Raw genomic sequence first — 20631 nt, forward strand, 5'->3', positions numbered from 1 at the left:
GCACGTGACCCCCCCCCCCACGGTCCCCACACGTTTGGCACGTGACAGCAAAAAAGGTTAGCCATCACTGCCCTATAACGTCATTTTGGGTGCAGAAGTTGAAACAACTTATGTCCAGGATGCGAGGGGTCTGTAGATATTTTCACAGCCCCCTTTTTGACTCGTGCAGTGTATAGTGTCCTCAATGGAAGGCAGGTTGGTAGCCATGGGTTTTTTCTGCAGTTCTAATTATCCGTTGAAGCCTGTGTCCGTCTTTGTTGGGTTGCAGAGCCAAACCCGGGTATCCAAAGGGGGCATCCCGAATCTAGCCACCCAGCAGCCCCGACTGAACCCAATCCCGGGTGAAGCCCAGTGCGCGACTCTTAAGACCCACGGGCGGCTCGGGGAGGGGGGGGGACCTCTGGGCTGTTCAAGGAAGGCGGGCGTTGCTTTGCAGAGGATCGCCCCAGGAGCGAAGGGGGTGAAAGGGCAGCGACTGCGGGAACCGCTGAAGGGCGGAGGGGTGGGAGGAGGTCCCCGGCTGGCAGGGCTGGGCGAGAACCTGCCCCCCGGAATCCCTCGCGCAGCTCTGGATACGCGTTGGGCGTGGAGAGGAGGCGTCGCGCCCTCGTCGGAGAAGCCGAGGGGGAAGTTGGCCAGCGGCTCGGTTTCTTCGGAGGGCCAGGGATGGCTAGGCCGCCTTCCCGCTCGGGTCTTCGCGTCGCGGAAGGAAGGAAAGCGGGCTCCAGCGGTTAGTCCTGGCGCCGGGGAGCAGGTGGGTGAAGGTGCCCGGGGAGCCTCGGGGCGCGCCGGTCCCAGGTTTCCTTTACGCGCCGCGCCTTGCTCGGCTCGGATTTCCCTGGTTCCGGGAAGCTTTTTTTCCCCTCTTTTTTTTTTTTTTTGAGTTGAAAGTTTTATCTAATCAAAAGATCAATTAAGAAGAATAGAAAAGGAAAGCAGAAAGAGGGAGAAGGGGGGAAAAAAGAAACGGAAGCGGCTTCCGATCTTTGAAGTTGCAAACTTTTTAAAACTTTCCTTCCCCCTTTTAGAATGATATTCTATATTGTTCCCTTCGCATATTGAACCTTTTGAACCGAGAGATCGAGAGAGGGTTCATGTTTGTCCCATTTTCAGCCAAAAGGTCCAAACTTTTCAATCTTTTATTGGGGAGAAAAAAGTACTAAAAAGTTTTCCATTTTTTTATTGGGGGAAAAAAAAATACTAAAATGTTTTCAATCTTTTATTGGGGAAAACAAACAAACAAACACCACTTACTGTTTGGTCCCTAAATCGAACCAAGTGGATTTAAGCCATTTCTGCAAGTTCTTCCGTTTTCAGCCTCCCCCTCCTCCATTTTCTCTTGAATGCGAGAAAAGCAGCTTTTGAAATATGTTTTTGGGTGTCTCTGCCTCTCTTTACAGCAGGGGTCTCCAACCTTGGCAACTTTACGACTTGTGGACTTCAACTCCCAGAATTCCTCAGCCAGCGCACATGCGCTGGCTGAGGAATTCTGGGAGTTGCAGTTCACAAGTCGTAAAGTTGCCAAGGTTGGAGACCCCTGCTTTACAGTATATATCAGGGGTCTGCAACCTTAAATACTCAAAGAGCCATCTGGACCCGTTTCCCACCGAAAAGAAAACACCGGGAGTCACAAAACCTGGCTTGGCGTGGCCAACTCGATGGCACTCACTTCCACTGGTCACATGACCCCCCATAGCCATGCCTACCCAGCCAGTCATTAGGGCAGAGAACCAGTTGTTAAAAAACACAAAATCCTTTTGACATCTCTCTCTCCCCCCTCCCTCCTTCTCTCCCCTCCCTCTCTTCCCCCTCTCTCTGTATCTGTCTCTGCCCTGGCCACTTCTCCATCCTCTGCCGTCGCCCTTACCTTCTCAGGCCAGGCGAGGAGTGACTGGGACGGGAGGGCGAGGGGCGGGGCCAGCCAGTGCTGGGATCACCCAACAGGGAGCCACAGCAGAAGGCCCAAAGAGCCACATGCGGCTTTCGAGCCATAGGTTGCTGCCCCTTGGTATATATATTTGCTTCTGAATGGCTTCTGTTAACTCTTGGGAATCTGGCCAATGTGATAATCCTGTTTTGCTCTTTCCTGTTCAAATTCAAAGTAGATGAAAAGACCCAGGGGCAAAGAGTAGAGCTGAGCTGAGTTGGGTTCCTTTGTGATGTGTGACCAGCACAGCCCTGGCAGTCTCCTCCAGATGTGGATAATTCACAGCTGAGGCTTGCTGATGGATATGGCAGGTAAGGATGTGTCGGTGTGCCTGTGCGTTCAATGTTCTTCCCACACTTCTTCACCCTAACTCCTCCTTTCACATACTCCATTGCAGGAATGTGTGAAAGCAGCCATGGTTTTTGTTCCACTAAAAGAAACTAAAAGGGACGCGGTGGGTCAGTAGCTAAGACACTAAGCTTGTCGTTCGAAAGGTCGGCAGTTCAGCGGTTCGAATCACTAGTGCCACGTAATGGGGTGAGCTCCCGTTCCTTGTCCCAGCTTCTGCCAACCTAGAAGTTCGAAAGCACGTAAAAAATGCAAGTAGAAAAATAGGCACCACCTTTGGTGGGAAGGTAACAGCGTTCCCTGCGCCTTTGGCATTTAGTCATGCCGGCCACACTGTCTTCGGACAGTGCTGGCTCTTCGGCTTTGAAATAGAGATGAGCCCCCTAGAGTCGGGAACGACTACCTAAAAGAAACCTGATCAATGTTCTGCTACTGACCAAATTTCAAGATGTCTTGGGCTGCAACTTAACAATGTTCGGCCACTGACTCTTTTGTGGAAGAGTGGAATTTGTTTTGGCATCTTGATTTGTCTAGAAGATACCAGAGTGAACTAGCTGAGCAATTATTGAGCAATATATAAACTTAAAAATGATGGCTGTGATCATGAAAGGAGCAGAAGGAAGGTTCCGGAAAACAATACAAGCAGTCCTCAACTTACAACCACAGTTCAGCCCAACATTCCTGTTGCAAAGTGAGTCATTTGGTAAATGAGTTTTGCCCCATTTTATGATCTTTTTTGCCACAGTTGTTAAGTTAATCAGTATAGTTGTTAAGTTAGTGACATGGTTGTTAAGTGAATCTGGCTTCCCCATTGACTTTGTTTGTCAGATGGTGGCCAAAAAGGGGACCACGTGACCCCAGGACACTGCAACCGTCATAAATATGAGTCAGTTGCCAAGCGCCTGAATTTTGATCATGTGACCATGGGGATGCTGCAACAGTCATAAATGTGAAAAATGGTCATAAGTCCCTTTTTCAGTGCCGTTGTAACTTTGAGTGGTCACTAAATGAAGTTGAGAACTGTTGTAAGTTGAGAACTACCTGCATTGAGAGACCAACCATGTCAGTCTGCTGTATTTTTGAAATTTTAGCTTTTGCATGGAGAAGTGGAAATACGCTAAATTGCAACAAAGGGAACTTGGTGCAAATAGACACCTGATAATTAACCAAAGGCATAGGTTTCTGATTGGACCCTGTTCCGAAGAATCACAATTGTCGAATGATTGTAAGTCGAGGTCTACCTGTACGGTAGAGATTCTTTCATAACTTTCAATGATATCTTATACTGTTTGTGTTACAGTAGTCAATTCATTGCTTAACCAGTGACTATTGATAAGAATAAAATATAAGTAGCTTTTCCCCCCTTTTCCTTCTTAGTTTGCCTTTTTAGCTTATCAGTTTAAAATTTTAATCAGCTTCTTTTTTAAGATGAAAGATCCTTTTGTTGCAAAAAAAAAGTTGTAAAAAAAATGATGGTACCTTTGGTTAAAGCAGGGTGTCAAACTCGATTTCATTGAGAGCCGCATCAGGGGTTGTGTTTGACCTCTGAGGGCCAGGGTGGGTATGGCTAACTCAACGTCACTTGTGCCAGGGGCGCCTGTGCTGGCCCTCACGTTCTGCCAGTGAAAACGGGTTCCTGAGCTCCATATCGCCTGCAACGGCCTCCTGCAACCCTCTGCCAGCGAAAACGGAGCTTCGGAGGGCTGCCTGTGGCCCTCGCGAGCTCCGTTTATGCTGGAAGAAGCACCACGGGCCGGTCCTTCGCTGTTTCCAGGCCAGTCCCTGGGCCAGATCTAAACACCCCATGGGCCAGATGCAGCCCCTGGGCCTTGAGTTTGACATCCCTGGGTTAAGGTTTCAGGAGCTGACTTCCTCAAAACCCACCTATTTCTGATTTGTGCAGGCTGGTTCAAGACGTTGCTGCAGAAACCCAGGAAGAGGCCAGACGCCTCAAATGGTTCTCCTGGGTGTTCTCCTTCCTCACCTTCCCCTCCCGTGCAGAAAAGTCCTAGTTCACTCCCTCGTAGCTTGACCAGCAGCCCCAAACTGGGATACTCCATCGCCCGGATTGTAAGCCATTCTGATAGTGCCCGATGGAGCAAGTTATACGACGTCTGCATTTGCCACAGCGAGGGGGACCTTGAGTTTGTGGAAGAGCTGGTGGCCTACCTGGAGAAGCAGCCCGAACGTTTCCGTTGCTTTCTTCAGCTGCGGGACTCTGTTCCAGGTGGGGCTGTTGTGACGGAGCTGTGCAACGCTGTCCAGAACAGCCACTGTTGGGTGCTGTTGATCACACCCAACTTCCTTAAGGATCCTTGGTGTTGCTACCAGATGCACCACGCCTTGACCGAGGCGCCCATGGCGAACGGGCGTACCATCCCTGTGCTGAAGGATATAGACCGCACCGACTACCCCAGGGAACTCCGATGTATTTACTACATCAGCGTGGTGCTCCAAGAGAGCAGTTTCCGACAGATCAAAGAGACGATACTGCGTTGTAAGTGATAAACTAGATTGTGGGGTGTCTTTAGAACAGGGGTGGGCAATTCATTTTTCCAAGAGGCCACATGAGAACCTGTGAAGGTGTGTAGGTATGCGTGGAAATTGAAAAAAAGTAGCAATCACCTTCAAGATACAGGTGCTCCTTGGCTTACAACTCTGCCTGAATCAGCAAGCAAGCTCGGAGCGTGTACTGGGATAGTTTGACCTGTTTGGGAGAAACCTGAAAGTTAGAGAGATGCTGCCAGTCACCAAGGGAGTGGGAAGATGGGTTCCAATGGTGAAATCCTCCGAGGTTTGCAACCGGTTTGCTGCGTGCGCATGCACAATGCGCACTAAATGCACGCTGTGTGTGCATGCGCACCACAGGTACTACCGCACAGCGTGGAAAAAGGAGGCTTAAGAAGGTAAGTAGAACAGTGAGGGGGGGGGAACAGCTGTGCCACGCGAATTAGATTTGCTAGAAAGCAGGATTTCCTGCTTTCTAGCAAATATAAATTGCGCGGCACAGTTGATCATCGGAAATATTGGTTCAGACAAACCGGTAGCATTTTTTTATTACCGATTTGCCCGAGCCAGTAGCTTTTATTACTACCGGTTCACTCGAACTGGTGCGATCCAGCTGAATACCACCACTGATGGGTTCACATCTTGCATAAAAACAAGATTGGTTTTGGCTGAGCAAATTGTGCAAACTCAGTTGTAGAATAGAATAGAATTTTATTGGCCACGTGTGACTGCACACACAAGGAATTTGTCTTGGTGCATACACTCTCAATGTACATAAAAAGAAAAGATACGTTCTTCAAGAATCATAAGGTACAACACTTAATGATAGTCATAGGGAACAAATAAGCAATCAGGAAACAATCAATATCAATATCAATCGTAAGGATACAAGCAACAAAATTACAGTCATACAGTCATAAGTGGGAGGAGATGGGTGATAGGAATGATGAGAAGATTAATAGTAGTGCAGACTTAGTAAATAGTTTGACAGTGTTGAGGGAATTATTTGTTTAGCAGAGTAATTTATTAAATAAAATAGCAGCCGAAGGAACCATGGCTTATGATTAGTGAGCCTCTTCATTGGATTCAAATTCTCCTGATGGCTTTCTTTGTTCCTTTAGATCTCCTGGACTTTTGTCAAAACGCAAGAAGCAAAGACTAACTGCACTTTTGGATGAAAAAAAAAAAGATTCTTGGTTACAGGAAGGTCAAAGGAAAGTCTTTCGGTATACGGGACTTGGAGAAGAAGCCTTTATGGTGAAGGTATCTTCTCTCACTGCGGTTGACTTGATTTGAAGGCAGATTCCATTTGATGCTGAGATTTCACTCTCCACATTTGACCGATTAGCTTTATTTTGGAGATGAGTTTATGCTTTAATCATCCCGTTTGCCCTTGGAAATAGACCTGGTCAAGAAACAAGCACGGCAGGGATTTCAGGAATGCAACTATTATGGAAGACAGCTAAAATCCTTCCAAAATGCCCCCTTTTAAGGTCACAACAAGATTAAGGTCAAGGCAGGACTGTTTTTGAGTTTTGTAATTTTTACTTTCCCAGAACTGAGGAACCGTTTCACAGAGCTAAATTCCATCGTTATACTTAATGATTCTGATGAGATTTGGTGGACAGTAGAACACTAATTTGTAACAAGAAGATGCAAGTGGTTGTGTTCATAGATCAGCCAGTCATGTCCCATTTCCTTTCCTTCCCATCTAGTTTGGCGTTTCTCTGCAGTCCTAACAGTTGGTCAGTTCGCTGCGGCTTTGTTCTTTTAGTCACATTCAGCTGGTTTCCAGTTTTCTTCCACCTATAAAGTCTCCCTATTCCCCCCCCCCGCCTTTTTTTTGTATTGGTTTCCTCCAAATCTGCTACTAGCTTCTTGATAGTCCTCAATTTACAGCTATTTGTTTAACGACTGTTCAAAGTTACAAGTGCACAACTGAAAAAGGGACTTATGACCAGTCCTTGCACTTATGACCATTGTAGCATCTTCATGGTCATGCTTTTATGGTCACATAAGCAAAATTCGGATGCTTGGCAACTGGCATGCATTTACAAGGATTGTAGCATCCTAAGATCATGTGATTGCCATTTGTGACCTTCCCAGCAGGCTACCAAACAAGCAAAGTCAGTTGGGGGAGGGGAAGGGAAGCTGCATTCGCTTAATGACTGTATGATTCAGTTAACAACTGCAGTGATTTGCTTAACCCTGGCCCCCCCAAAAAAGGTCATAAAATTGGCCGTGACTTGCTTAATAACCACCAAGCTTAGCAATCCAAATTGTGGTTGTATAAAGTTCTTCCTGAACATCAGGCACAGTGAATTCTAGACCTGTGAGCATCATTGTATTGAGTGGTTGAAGGCTACAAAGGTTTCTGCAACATCTGGGACTTTATACATAGGTGTCCGAATTATATCCAAATACAGGTAATCCTCGATTTATAACAGTTCATTTAGGGACCATTCAAAGTTATATCATCACTGAAAAAAGGGAGTTACAACTATTTTTCACACGACCATAGCAGCATCCCCATCGTCACATGACCAAAGTACAGAGTACCAGTTGGCAACTGGTACGTATTTATGACAGTTGCAGTATCCTGGGGTCATGTGATCGCCTTTTTGGCTTTCTGACAAGCAAAGTCAACGGGGAAACCAGATTCACTTAAGAACTGTGTTACTGATTGAACAGCTGCAGTGATTCACTTAACAACTGTGGCAAGATAGGTTGTAAAATGGGGCAAAATTCAGTTAACAAATGTCTCGCTTAGCAATATAAATTTTGAGCTCAACTGTGGTCGTAAATTGAGGACTTCCTGTATTATAGCTTTAATAAAATGGCAGTATTAACCATGTTTTTTAAAAAAACAAACAGCATAATACTCCCTTGAGTTTGTAGCCATGGTTGGCTTTACATTTCTTGGCAGTACACAATTATTAATTTGAGAGAATTCAGATCCCACCCAGTAAGCTGCCTGAGGGTGACAAAGCTGCTGTGAGATTTTGTTTCCACATTTGTATGATTTACGGAAAATGTAGGTGGCTAAATTTGCATATTGTGCTAAACTGAAATCCTTGTTAGTTTTGGTTTAGAGGTATGAATCGGGCCTTTTTCTGGTTCTCTGCAAAGCCTGCTAACTGTAGCTTATTCAACAAAGATGAACTAACCTCTGATTTAAAAATCCAGACTGTGTTTATACGGTGGGTGTTTAATTTAATCCTGGGTCATCCAGGGTTAGTATTGCCTTGAACTGTCACTGAAAATAAAATGTTAGCCAATGATCCTTCTGGGAATGGTTTGTGTAATTTGAAATAGAAGGAAATTCTGAGATTTCATTCTAAATTGCGGGTGCATTTCCCATGATGTAAATCTGAATGCTGAATTGCATTTGGAATGTAGTTGGGTTTACCTGCAATGTTTGGAATACTGGTTATGACTTAAAATGAATGGCCCATGCAACTTGGAATAAATTTGGTTTTTTGTATCAGAGGACAAATGGCCAGTAGAAAGCATATGATTATAAGATGAAAAGGGTCTTTGCTGCTTCAATACATTTTGGAACTCCCTGCAAAGGGCGGCTAGATTCATTTTTTCTATCACCTTTTTATTTAGGTATCTCTCTTCGACAAATACACCATGTTTCTTTTTTTTTTTTAATTTTATTTTGATTAAAAAACAAAACAAAAACAGCAAACACAAATATGACAATACAATATACACAACAAATATACATATATCAAGTCTTACGACTTGTATTTTAGATATTCACATCAGTAAACTATATTCCTCTCTATATATCTTTACACCTTTACATCTTAAATTTAACGACATCTTAAATTCCCTTTTTGATTTATTGTTTTCTTATTTGGTAAGAAAGTAATTTGGCTTAATTCTTAATTCCTGTCTTAACTATTTCCTTTCTTTTTTCATGTTCCTAGTTCTATTTTATTTTCTTTTTCTCCAGCCAGTCGTACCATCTTTGCCATACTAGGTAATATTCCCATACTAGGTAATATTTTTCCTGCATTTCTTTTGTAAGTTTATCCATCTCCGCGCACTCCATCACTTTTAAGATTATTTTATCTTCTGGTGGTGTATCTCCCAATTTCCAACTCTGAGCAAAAACGATTCTTGCTGCTGTTAAAATATGGGTAATTAGATATTGTATTTCTTTTTCATATTGGATTGTACATATTCCTAATAAATAGGTTTTTGGTTTCATTGATACTCTCTGACTCGAATACACCATGTTTCTTATAGACCTCCTTTTTAAATGCCTGTTATGTGTCCATGAACCAATGTAATATCCTTTTTTATAGACATATAGGTATATATTGAGTAAAGCATTTGGAACAGTTTTGAAAAATCTCCATATATAGAAGCTAGTGCATAGCCATGCTAATTTTTCATTATTTCTCTGCTTTGGGGCGTCATCTAGTACAGAGGTGCCTGCTGCAGGAACTTGAAGGAACCATGAAGTCGTAGTCCAAAACTATTGCGCGACTACTCTACATTTCCTGAGTCTATATTCAGTCTAAGATTTGCGAGTGTACGCAGGCGCTTGGATAGTTTCTCTAAACAGTTCCTAAGTAATAGGGTCCTCCGGCCGGTAGAGGGCGCCGCTGAAACGGCACTGGCGCGCGCTTGGCGCTGATCCAGATGCGCCTGCGCGCTAGCTTTATGCTACGGAGATGGCCGAGTCTCCCGCTCTGAAGAGAAAATGTGAGGAGAAAGAGGGAGAGAACGGGTCCGCCGCGTCCCAAAATGAAGGGCCGGCCCCCGGCAACTTCCCTTTGGCCGAGCTCTCTGTGATGAAAGTGCTGAGGGAATCTGCGCGGGAGAAGGCGATCTTCCTCCACGGGCGGGTAGGGGAATTATTGGTTCTCGGGTTTTGGAATTGTTAGGTGGCGGCCAATAAGAGAACAGGGGCGGGGCCTAGCCGGCGGTGTCTCACTCCCCGCCCCTTGAGAAGGGAACGTCACGATTTGCATATTTGCATGACGGGCGGAGAGCGTGTGACGTCATCGCACACCTGTCCTTCCTGCGTGTCGCTCCTGCTGCAAGGTGTGCCAGAACTACAGTTCCCATCACCCCCCCTCATTAACAGGCCGTGTAGTAGACGGGGAGGGGGTGATGGGATTTGCGGTCCAAAGCATCTCAAAGCCTCTCTTTAGGGCAGTGTTTCTCAACCTTGGAAGCTTGAAGATGGGTGGACTTCAACTCCCAGAATCCCCCAGCCAGCACTGCTGGCTGGGGGATTCTGGGAGTTGAAGTCCACCCATCTTCAAGCTACCAAGGTTGAGAAATACTGCTTTAGGGGAAAGGGATGGAAGGATTGGATTGCTTGCTCTGGCTGCAGAAAGATGGATTGGAGAAATGAGGATAATGAATGAAGACAGTTGAGAAGAGGGGGAAGGGAAGGGAAGGGACTAGTCTCTTCCATTGAGTGCAGAGGAGGAGTGTGTGGGGTGGGTTTGCACTTCTCCAATTTTGGGGGATTCCCCATTTGTTTGCTGAGGAGTGTGAAAGAAGCAGCAGGAGGTGTTTCTTCTCCCAAGTTGGGCTGATGTGGGAAGACTGCACAAAATAAAAATGTGCATAGACTTCAGAATAGACTCCTGGTGAACAGTTCCCATGAATGTCTGATCTTTGGGCTTTCTGCATATTGTTTTAATTTAATCAAAAATATACAAATAATTTATATATTTTATATTTTAATTGATTTGTCATATTCATAAGAATATATAATATGATATATATAAGATATGATATGATATGATATAATATAATATGCAATGCTATATAATATATACCCTGTTTCCCCCAAAATAAGACATCCCCTGATAATAAGCCCAATTGGGCTTTTGAGCACATAGCAATAAAGACAAGCGCTTATTTCAGGATTCAAAAAAATAAGACAGGGTCTTATTTTCAGGGAAACACAGTAATAATATATAATATATAATATATATGCACAACTCAGAAATATTAAAAGAGGCACAATGGAAGCATTGGAGCAATGTTTCAGCCGCAGTGGGGCTTTTTTTGGCAACCTGAGTCTACACTCATGGGTCTTAAACTTGGCAACTTCAAGAAACTTCAGCTTCCAGAATTCCCCATTCTGGCTTCCTTGGGAAACACTGCCAATGAGTAAAGATGGAAGAGATCGAGAGGTACCAGGCAAAGATGGGAAAGAACTTGGGCTAGTTATAGTAAAAGCTCCTTCAAGCTCATGTTCTGGTAATGATATGGACATGGTAGTTCCATTTTCTTGGCAACAATATAGAAATGCGTTACCATTACATTATTCCGGTGTTTTTCTAAGCGTTCCAATCTAGCATATACTCTGAAGAGATTTTTTGTGGTCTTCCATGCAAGCACTGGCCAGATCTGACACTGTTGAACTTTTTCAAGATCAGCCAAGGTCACTTAGAGGCTGCCATTTGCTGTAACGTGGAAAGAAAGAAAATATTTTGTACTCTAACCTCAGCTGATGGATTAGCATCAGGGATGGGTTCTACTTACCTTTACCACTGGTTCGCAACGGGATCACATGTGCATGCTTGCTTTGCTCGCGCGCGCGCCTTGCTTCTGCGCAGATCGCTGATGATGACATCCGGGGTGGTGGGCGGGGCTTCCCGCCAGTTTTACTATCGGTTCTTGCAAACTGGTCCGAATCGGGGGTAACCCACCAATGGTTAGCATCATTTATTTACCTATGTTTTCTTTCTTCGCTGCCCCCCCCCTTCCAAGCTTTTGTGCTATTCAGATTCCAACTACAAAGCAGATTTTTTTTTTGACAAAATATATTCCAGAATATCCAGGCTATATATTGGGAAGAACCCACTGATAATGACCTGGGAATAAATTCTCTACTGTTTCTAAAGTTATTGTTCAATCCCTAGGACCGAGATGGCGAACCTATGGCACTCGTGCCACAGCTGTCACACAGCGCCCTCTCTGTGGGCATGTGAGCCATCGCCCCAGTTCAGCTCCGCCACGCATGCCCACACGCTCCCCACAGGCCAGCTGGTCATCGGGTGTCTGCCATGCACACGCGGGGAACGTGCGGGGCCCCCTCACACATATGCGTGGGGGCGGGACATGCGCGGGGGCCATGGGCACATTGCATTTTTGGGGTTCAGGCACGCGCATTTGCGCACACGCGGTTGCTTTAGGCACTCGGTCCGGAAAAGGTTAGCCATCGCTTCCCTAGGAGAATACATGGATTTATATCACACAGTAACCTATACAATCATTGTTTGTTGAATAAAGCTTAAGAAACTACAGTGGATTGTGTGCTGAGCCAAAAACAAATAAAATACTCTGGGTTTTAGCAATGGAGATGTCCTAGAGGAGACCTAGTCTACAGGTTTGACAGTGAGGAATAAACAGGGAGTAGAGCAGTCATGCAGCTGAATGAAATTGTGTAGCCAAGTGCCCAGATTGCTATTATTTCACCTAACAAAAGCATTACCTACGTATCTCCAGATTTAGATTATTTTTCTTATTAGCATATCTATTGCTTTTGGCCAGGAGATCAGTTTTTCATTTTTAGTGTTTAAAGCGAAATTGAATTGCAAACTAGCAGTTAACTTGAATGCTGTAAATAAGATGGATGGACTTGTCACTCAGGGCCTATAAGAACCGGAAAATTGCAAGTACTCTGTTAATTCGCCATTTACAACTATATTGTGCTTCAAAGGCAGATTCTCCAGAGTGCAGGGGATACAGCTGGATTAATATTTTTATTGTCTTCTGTAAATCCCCCCGGAGATAACCAAGGCATGCAGTGAAGTGTCAGGAAATTGCTCGCATCTCTATCATTTTAAAAAAAGAGTCTAAATTCTAGAGGAGTGCTTTTTTTTTTTTTAAGGAAGGTGGATTAGATTCAAGGTCAAATTCAAAGTGCGGGTGAGTAAAACTATTAAAGGGAGGAAGGATCGATAAACTAGAGTTACAAAGCACCACCAAAAGCAGGTAATATGCTTCCTGGTGGAATAGCCAAGGTCAGATTTAGTACAGTAGATACAGATGAATTGTTCCACCATTCCTCATCCCAGTTCAGTGTATCACAAGGTTAATCATGGCATACATTTTTTCTACCCTAATCATCTTACCAGGCAACTGGCTATGATAAAGTATAGTAAATTCTTATTACTGCCTTGTGCAGATCCAAATCCTCCTCCTGTATCTGATTACCCTGAGTTTCTTCTCCACTCCTCTTAATATCTAAAGCTCCCTGATACCTGTAAGCTAGTATGTTTGATAAATGTTTAATTTACATATTTCATTACTTGTACATGGTTTGCCAATTTACATCTACACAGACCAGTGTGTTCACATTCAAGGTTTTAGGGTTTAGAACTTGACTGATGACTATCTCAACAGATGCTTGAGGTCTGCGTTCCATATGTGATTATCTGTGCCAATGTATCAAAATAAAAACGCTTTATATCATTCCTGGGTTTTGATCCCATTTTTTAAACTTGTGGCTTAAGGATCAACTATTCATGATCATGGATGGTAATGATTCAAAAAGTAAGAGATACTGGAATAAATTATAACCAGATCTCTCATTATACTTGTGATACTTTCTTCATACATGTACTATACATACATAAATATCTGCATATGCATACACACATACATATACATACACACATACATACATACATATTTGCAGCCAACTATTCAATGTGCTAATCAGAACTGGCTGCTGCAATATTTATTTATTTATTTATTTATTAAATTTATATACCGCCCTATTCCTGAGGGACTCAGGGCGGTGAACAGCGAACGATAAAAATACATGTAATACAAACGTTAAAAAAAAAACCAATTAAAATATACTAAACACTCTGATCCTAGATAATTCAAGACATCCCAGTTTAAAATAAAATCAAAAGCAATATAAAGGGAAAGTTAGGCTAGGGCGGCCTGCTGAAACAGGAATGTTTTGAGGGCACGGCGGAAAGTGCGCAGATCCGGAATCTTCTGTATCTCTGGGGGGAGCTTGTTCCAGATGGTGGGTGCCCTCACAGAAAAGGCTCTCCCCCTGGGGGCCGCCAGTCGACACTGTTTGGCTGACGGCACCCTGAGAAGCCCCTCTATGGGAGCGTACTGGGCGGTGAGAGGCTATTGGTGGCAGAAGGCAGTCTCGTAAGTACCCCGGTCCTAAGCCATGGAGCGCTCTAAAGGTGGTAACTAAGATCTTGAAGCGCACCCAGAAGACCACAGAGAGCCAGTGCAGCTCGCGCAGGAGGGCAGCCACATGGGAGCGCCATGCTGCTCCCATAACTACCCGCGCAGCCGCATTCTGGACCAGCTGGAGCCTCCGGGTGCTCCTCAAGGGGAGCCCCAAGTAGAGAGCATTACAGTAGTCCAGGCGTGAAGTGACGAGGGCATGAGTGACCGTATTTAACGAGTCCCGATCCAGAAAGGGACGCAACTGGCGAATCAGGCGAACCTGATAAAAAGACCTCCTGGCCACAGCCGTCAAGTGTTCTTCTAAAGACAGCCGTGAGTCCAAGAGGACGCCTAAATTGCGAACCCTCTCTGTGGGGGGCAATGACTCATCCCCAATAGTCAGTGATAGCACCAACTGACTATATCGGGACGTCGGAAACCACAGCCACTCGGTCTTGGATGGGTTGAGCCTGAGTCTGTTCCTCCCCATCCAGATCCGTACAGCCTCCAAGCACCGGGACATCACTTTAAGGGCATCATTGGGGTGGTCCGGGGTGGAGATGTATAGCTGAGTATCATCAGCATACTGATGATACTTCACCCCAAAACCACGGATGATCTCACCCAGCGGCTTCACATAAATGTTGAACAGAAGGAGTGAGAGAACCGACCCCTGTGGCACCCCACATACAAGGGGCCTCGGGGTCGACCTCTGCCCCCCTGTCAACAGACTGCGACCGATCAGAGAGAAAGGAGGAGAACCACCGCAACACGGTGCCCCCCACCCCTAACTCTTCCAACCGGTGCAGCATGATACCATGGTTGATGGTATCAAAAGCTGCTGAGAGGTCTAATAGGACCAGGACAGAGGAGCAACCCCTGTCCCGGGCCCTCCAGAGATCATCTACCAATGTGACCAATGCCGTTTCCGTGCTGTATCCAGGCCTGAAGGCCGACTGGAACGGATCTAGATAAGCCGATTCATCCAAGTACTGAGGAAGCTGTCGCGCTACCACACTCTCAATAACTTTCGCAACGAAGCAAAGGTTGGAGACTGGACGGTAATTAGCCAACACTGCTGGTTCCAGGGAAGGCTTCTTGAGGAGAGGCTTCACCACCGCCTCTTTCAAGGCGGCGGGGAAGGCACCCTCTCTCAAGGAAGCATTTATAATCCCCTGGAGCCAGCCTCGTGTAACCTCCCGAGAGGCCAGCACCAGTCAGGAGGGACACGGGTCCAATAAACATGTGGCCGCGCTCAGTCTGCCCAGTATCTTGTCCACGTTTTCTGGAGTCACAGAATCAAACTCTTCCCAGGTAATATTCTCAAGACTTGCCTCCATCCTCCCTCCCGAATCTACCCAGTCAGAGTCCAAATTTTCCCGAATCTGAGCGATTTTGTCATACAGATATTGTACAAAGTCCTCGGCTCTACCCTCCAAGGGGTCCTCCCGCGCTTCCTGGTGGAGCAGGGAGCAGGTCACCCTATATATATATCAAAATGGTCTTTGATTTTTTGCATCTTGCTTGTGTGCTTCCAAGCACATCTGTTGTTGGTTGCTGGCATCAGGGAATGACTTCGGTGTAGCAGAGAACTATTTATGTTCTTATTTCTTTAGGTGAATAGTACTTCTGGGGATAAGACAGATGCTGTTGTGATCCTTGAGAAGATTCCCTTCCAGGAAGAGAACATTACTGAACTCCTAAAGAAGCACACTGGACTTCAGCTCCAGATGTCCAATGACATCTATAGTACTTACCGCCTCTTCCTTCCTCCGGAATTAAATGGTGAGTGGCCATCAAAGGAAGCTTAGTTGTATCTGTGAGAAGCAGTCCCATATGTGACCCACCAGCCCCTTTTGGTGTCTTTCAGAACCTTTCTGTAATGGTTGTAGAAATGCTCTAATGATGGTCCATCATAACTTTGAATGGTCGCTAAGTGAGTGGTCATAAATCAAGGACTACCTGTAGACTGCAGTTGGGCCTGCAAAGTATGTTAAGCAATAAAGCATGCCAAAGAAACAACATAAGTTGTGTTTTCTACTTCTACATTCGCCATCCATTTCTCATTGTGGCTATAATCTACCTAAATTATAAATTATATGTCCTCAATGCACATTATGGCTTCAGCAAGTAATAGTCCCTTAGAGAAGTCAATGCTTCTTGTTTTGTGGTTCATCAAAGGATTGGATTGTACATCCTGCCGCTTGCAGTGTGAGGAGGTCAAGTAAGTTTCCTTAGATAGCATTCTTAAGTGTCTGTGTCATGCACCTTAAGACTTCATTGGGATTTTTATTTGTACCCCAGGGTTTGTATCTTGGAAGTCAGGGGAAACAGGCAGAGTCAGGGAAACAGTCAGGTAAGCAATAGCTGAGCCACAGCAGGTATGTGAGCATGGCAAGTGTCTCAAAAAGGCCCTTAATGTTGTGGCCTGCCAGCGGCCAGCGAAACTGGTAGCAGAGTCGGACAGTGAAGAGGTTGGGGAGGAACTTGGGCCAGTCCTGGGGGCTGGGGAAAGCTCGGACGAGGGCTCTGCTTCAGAGGCAGAGAGGGAGATAGACAGCAGCAAGGCAAAGGAACAGCTGGAGCCCATTCCCAGTGTGCAAATGCGCAGAGCTGCCAGAAGACAAGAACAATTAAGAAAGCAGGGTAGACTCGTGAGTAAGGCCACACCTTGCAGATGATTGGCCCCTCCCATAGGACAAAGGAGGAGCGAACGGGATGTGGGCTTTTGCAGGAAGCAATTAGTTCATCTCGTTTCAAGATTGGAAAGATCTGTTCGTGACTCTAATAGACTCTGTGCCAAGTTTGGCCTTGCTGTGCATATGGAATTTGGTTCTCTGGCAGCGTTCCAAGTGAGATAAGGTGGGAGTTGATAAACATTCCACTGAAAAACTGTTTGCCAAAGCCTTCTTGACTGTGAATGAACAGTCGTGTTAATAAAAGAGGTTTTACCAGGATTAAGACTTTTGCTTCATGCTTTCTAAGGAAGCCTAGGTCAGAACACTTCCCTAGTTTCTTGTACTGTAAGGGCAACAGGGGAGAAATGTAGTTTCAGAGTTGCATGATTCAAATTCAAATCCAGAGTCAAGGGATGCTTTCCACTCAACTGTGGTGAGAATTATACCCTTACCAAATCATATCTCCCTTGTATCTCAGCACATTCTGCTCTGGTGTCTTCCAGCATATCTCAAATTTCTCTGTCCTGCTAGAGTTTGCCATGTCTGCAACAGAGTTCATCTCCAAGATACCAAATAGGATTTCTCACCCTATCAATTTTTTAAAATTTGTATAGAGCATGCAAGGTAAAATTCTGTGTCGTAGGTTGAGGGCCTTCTAGGTTTTCAAGGTTTTTCCTTCCAGGATGGAATCATTCAAAGAGGCAACCTTGCTTTGTCTTATCTAAGTCTTTTAGATGCCTTAATGTTTAAAAAAGTGGGGGAAGCTTTTCTATGTCATGGTCGTTGTCTTGAGTTAAGTTTCCTGTCTTTGTGGCCTTGTGAATCCTAAATCATGGCAAGAACAAAATACAGATTTTCTATGCCGTTTTTAAATCATCAGAAGAAAAGGGTGGCACTTACCTGCTCTCCCCAGGAGCTCACAATGTAGGAGAATATTTGCACTAGCACTTGTGATCTTGCTTTTTCTTGAAGGGAGCCACAAGGTGGCTCTCTTGGATAACTTTGAACTTCGAAAAGTAACTGTATTATGTTGCATCTAAATGGCAAACAGGTGTTATGTTATTCCCCTTGCCATGTGTTTTACTCTAAATCCTGAGTATCAGTCCGATTCAGATTCTAAGGGGCAATCTCTATTTGTTCAAAACCTAAATCATTAATGTAAAAAAAAAATATCTACAGAATCAGTAGACGAAGATAAAAATCTAAAGTACAAATTCAGTTGGTCGCTTGGTTCAGATGTCCTAGGGTGAACTAAATATAGGTAGCCCTTGATGTTATGACCATAATGGAGCTGATCATAGGGTTATGATGGTTGTAAAATGGGGTTGACCATGTGACAGACCCAGTTTTACGACCTATTTTGCAGTGATTGTCAAGTGAATGCGGTAGTCGTAAAGCAGCCGTCCAGTTGTTAAGCGAACACCAGAGTTGGAAAACCAGAAGTAACTGCTGTTGGGTTGTTGGTTTTTTGGCAAAACTGTTCTATAATGCAGTCACACGACCACTGGACACTGCATACAACCATAAATACAGCCTGGTTGCCAAGTGCCCCAAGTTCAGTCATGTGACTGCAGGGGATCTGACTGTTGGTATGTCACATCCAAGTCGTAAGTAAGGCCATCTTAATTTTGAATGGTCACAGAGTGAGTGGTCATAAATCAAGGACTGCCCATAGATTGCAGTTGGGCCTGCAAAGTATGTTAAGCAATAAAGCACACCAAAGAAACATCATAAGTTGGGCTTGTTATTTATAACATTCGCCATCCGTTTCTCATTGTGGCTGCAATCCTAAACAATGCATATTATGGCTTCAGCAAGTAATAGTGAAGTCCACAGATCTTGTTTTGTGGTTCCTTAAAAGGTTGGATTGTACATCTCGGCCTCCTGCCTGTGGCAGTGTGAGGAGGCCGAGTAAGTTTCCTTGGATAGCATCCTTAAATGTCTGTGTCCTGCACCTTAAGACTTCATTGGGAATTATGAATTTTTACTTATTTATTTGTATCTTGTCTTTTTAAAATGATTTTTACAAATAACTCAAGGCAGTGAATGCATCCAACACATTTGATTTTAAATTTGTGGGTTTTATAATTGAGCCAATTATTTAATAATTTTAATTATTTTTAAATTTTGTTTGTCTTTGTGCTTTTAATCAGGCTGTACACTGCCCTGAGTCCTTCGGGAGAAGGGCGGTATAGAAATAAAATAATAATAATAATAATAATAATAATAATAATAATAATAATAATAAGTAGTAGTAGTAGTATTAGTATTAGTATTAGTATTAGTATTAGTATTAGTATTGTTATTATTATTATTTCCCCACAACAACAACAACCCTATAAGGTGGGTTAGCCTGAGAGTGACTAGCCCAAAGTCACACCAACTGGCTTTCATGTCTAAGGTGGGACTTGAACTCACAGTCTCCCATTTTCTAGCCTGATGCCTTAGCCACTAGATGAAAGTGCTTCTGATGATAATATAGAGAGATGGTTGTAAATGAAGCTCCAGGTATTTTCCAAAACACCAGACAAGGCAAGCAAGACAAGAAGCAATGGTGGGAAACTAGCAGAAGAGAGACACACCCTAGAATTAAGGAGACATTTCCTGACAGTGAGAAACCAGTGGAACAGCTTGCCTCCAGAAGTTTGGGTTGCTCCATCATTGGAGACTTTTAAAAAGAGACTGGACAGTCATTTGTCTGAAATGGTATAGGGCAGGAGTCAGCAACCTGCGGCTCTGGAGCCGCATTTGGCTCTTTCACCCCTCTGCTGCAGCTCCCTGTTACTCAAAATATGTGTCACAACCGCCAATATGCGATACCCGCCGGCACAGGATTTATTGAGTTTTTCAACCCCAGGTAGGCCAACCATGGATAAATCCAAGAAAAGAAAAGTTTCAGAAGAAAACAGAACATTTAATTCAACTACATATGCTAGTTTTGTCGCCGTTCAAGAAATAGTCAGGCACGGGAAGGGTTTTGTGGCTCCTGGTGTTTTCTTTTCTGTGAGAAACGGGTCCAAATGGCTCTTTGAGTGTTTAAGGTTGGGATAGGGTCTCTTGCTTGAGCAGGGGGTTGGACTAGAAGGCCTTCAATGTCCCTTCCAACTCTGTTATTCTGTTAAAATCAACCACAGAATATCAATCATCAACCTGTCTGCAGAGGGCGATGAGCAGAGGGTTTTAAATTTCATCTGTATGGTGAGTAAAATAGGATGCTGTTGGCTCCACTTAATAGATTGTTAATCTGATCCAGCAGAGACCAGATTTTTTGCCCAGATCTGGGATTACCACAACACAGCCAAGCTGGAAAAAAATAGCAAACAATATACTTGGAGCAGGCCCCTGATGTTTTTCTCTCTTTTTTTGTTTCTTTTGTTGCTTTGAAGTAGAGACATTACAAACCAGGAAGATGAAAGTTTGTGTTTTTCAGACACTAAATGAGAAGTTTTGTTTGGAGCCATTGACCCATGACTTCAATGCCGGCTTCCTTTTTCAGCACAACACCCCAGCAATCAGTCCAGGGGGATCAGAAGGACCCAAAGCATATAATTAGCCTTCCAGTCTCTAACCATTCCCACACGCCCCTCCTCGGCTGCTAAAACATGAGGAGAGTGATGGCACCGAGGGTTTAGTCTGTGCATTTGTGTATGTATAAATGCATGCACTTCTAAATTAAGAGGATGAGGAGAACGGATGGTCCTGAGGGCACGTTCTTGAAGGTGTGTTGTGTGTGAATTGAAGAAGGTGGCTATAAGCATTTTAATAGGGGAATGTGGATATGCAGGTAGTCCTCAACTTACAGCAATTCATTTAGTGACCATTCAAAGTTATAATGGCACTGAAAATGACTTATGACCATTTTTCACACTTTTCAGCATCCCCATAGTCACGTGATCAAAATTTGGGTGCTTGGTAACTGACTCATATTTAATGACGGTTCCAGTGTCCCAGGGCCATGAAATCAACTTTTGCGAACTTCTT

The 20631-nt window shown here is 44.3% G+C and overlaps 2 protein-coding genes across 7 annotated transcripts in view; both read left to right on the forward strand.

Moving 5' to 3' along the window:
* Positions 1-66: 66 nt before the first annotated feature.
* TIRAP (TIR domain containing adaptor protein) lies at positions 67-9010 on the forward strand. 5 transcript variants are annotated; one of them, XM_087876020.1, is made up of 4 exons: positions 67-195; positions 2103-2238; positions 4179-4772; positions 5905-9010. In XM_087876020.1, the coding sequence occupies exons 2-4, from the start codon at positions 2226-2228 to the stop codon at positions 5943-5945; spliced, it is 648 nt and encodes a 215-aa protein (XP_087732146.1). In that variant the 5' UTR covers positions 67-195; positions 2103-2225; the 3' UTR covers positions 5946-9010. The 5 variants fall into 5 exon arrangements, with proteins under 5 accessions (XP_087732146.1, XP_034277819.2, XP_034277820.2 ...); XM_034421928.3 differs by lacking the exon at positions 67-195 and adding an exon at positions 388-754 and having other exon boundaries at positions 2106-2238; XM_034421929.3 differs by lacking the exon at positions 67-195 and adding an exon at positions 388-730.
* A 299-nt stretch (positions 9011-9309) lies between these two features.
* DCPS (decapping enzyme, scavenger) overlaps positions 9310-20631 on the forward strand; it is a 66084-nt gene continuing 54762 nt past the window's right edge. For both annotated transcript variants that reach the window (XM_087876011.1, XM_034421926.3), the window contains exons 1-2: positions 9310-9648; positions 15589-15757. In XM_087876011.1, the coding sequence (XP_087732137.1) occupies positions 9475-9648; positions 15589-15757 (343 nt within the window). In that variant the 5' untranslated portion in view covers positions 9310-9474. The remainder of the gene's footprint in view (positions 9649-15588; positions 15758-20631) is intronic.

This window comes from Pantherophis guttatus, chromosome 9 (assembly GCF_059756535.1).
Source record: "Pantherophis guttatus breed Tessera chromosome 9, ASM5975653v1, whole genome shotgun sequence".
In the NCBI taxonomy this organism is placed as follows: Eukaryota; Metazoa; Chordata; class Lepidosauria; order Squamata; family Colubridae; genus Pantherophis; species Pantherophis guttatus.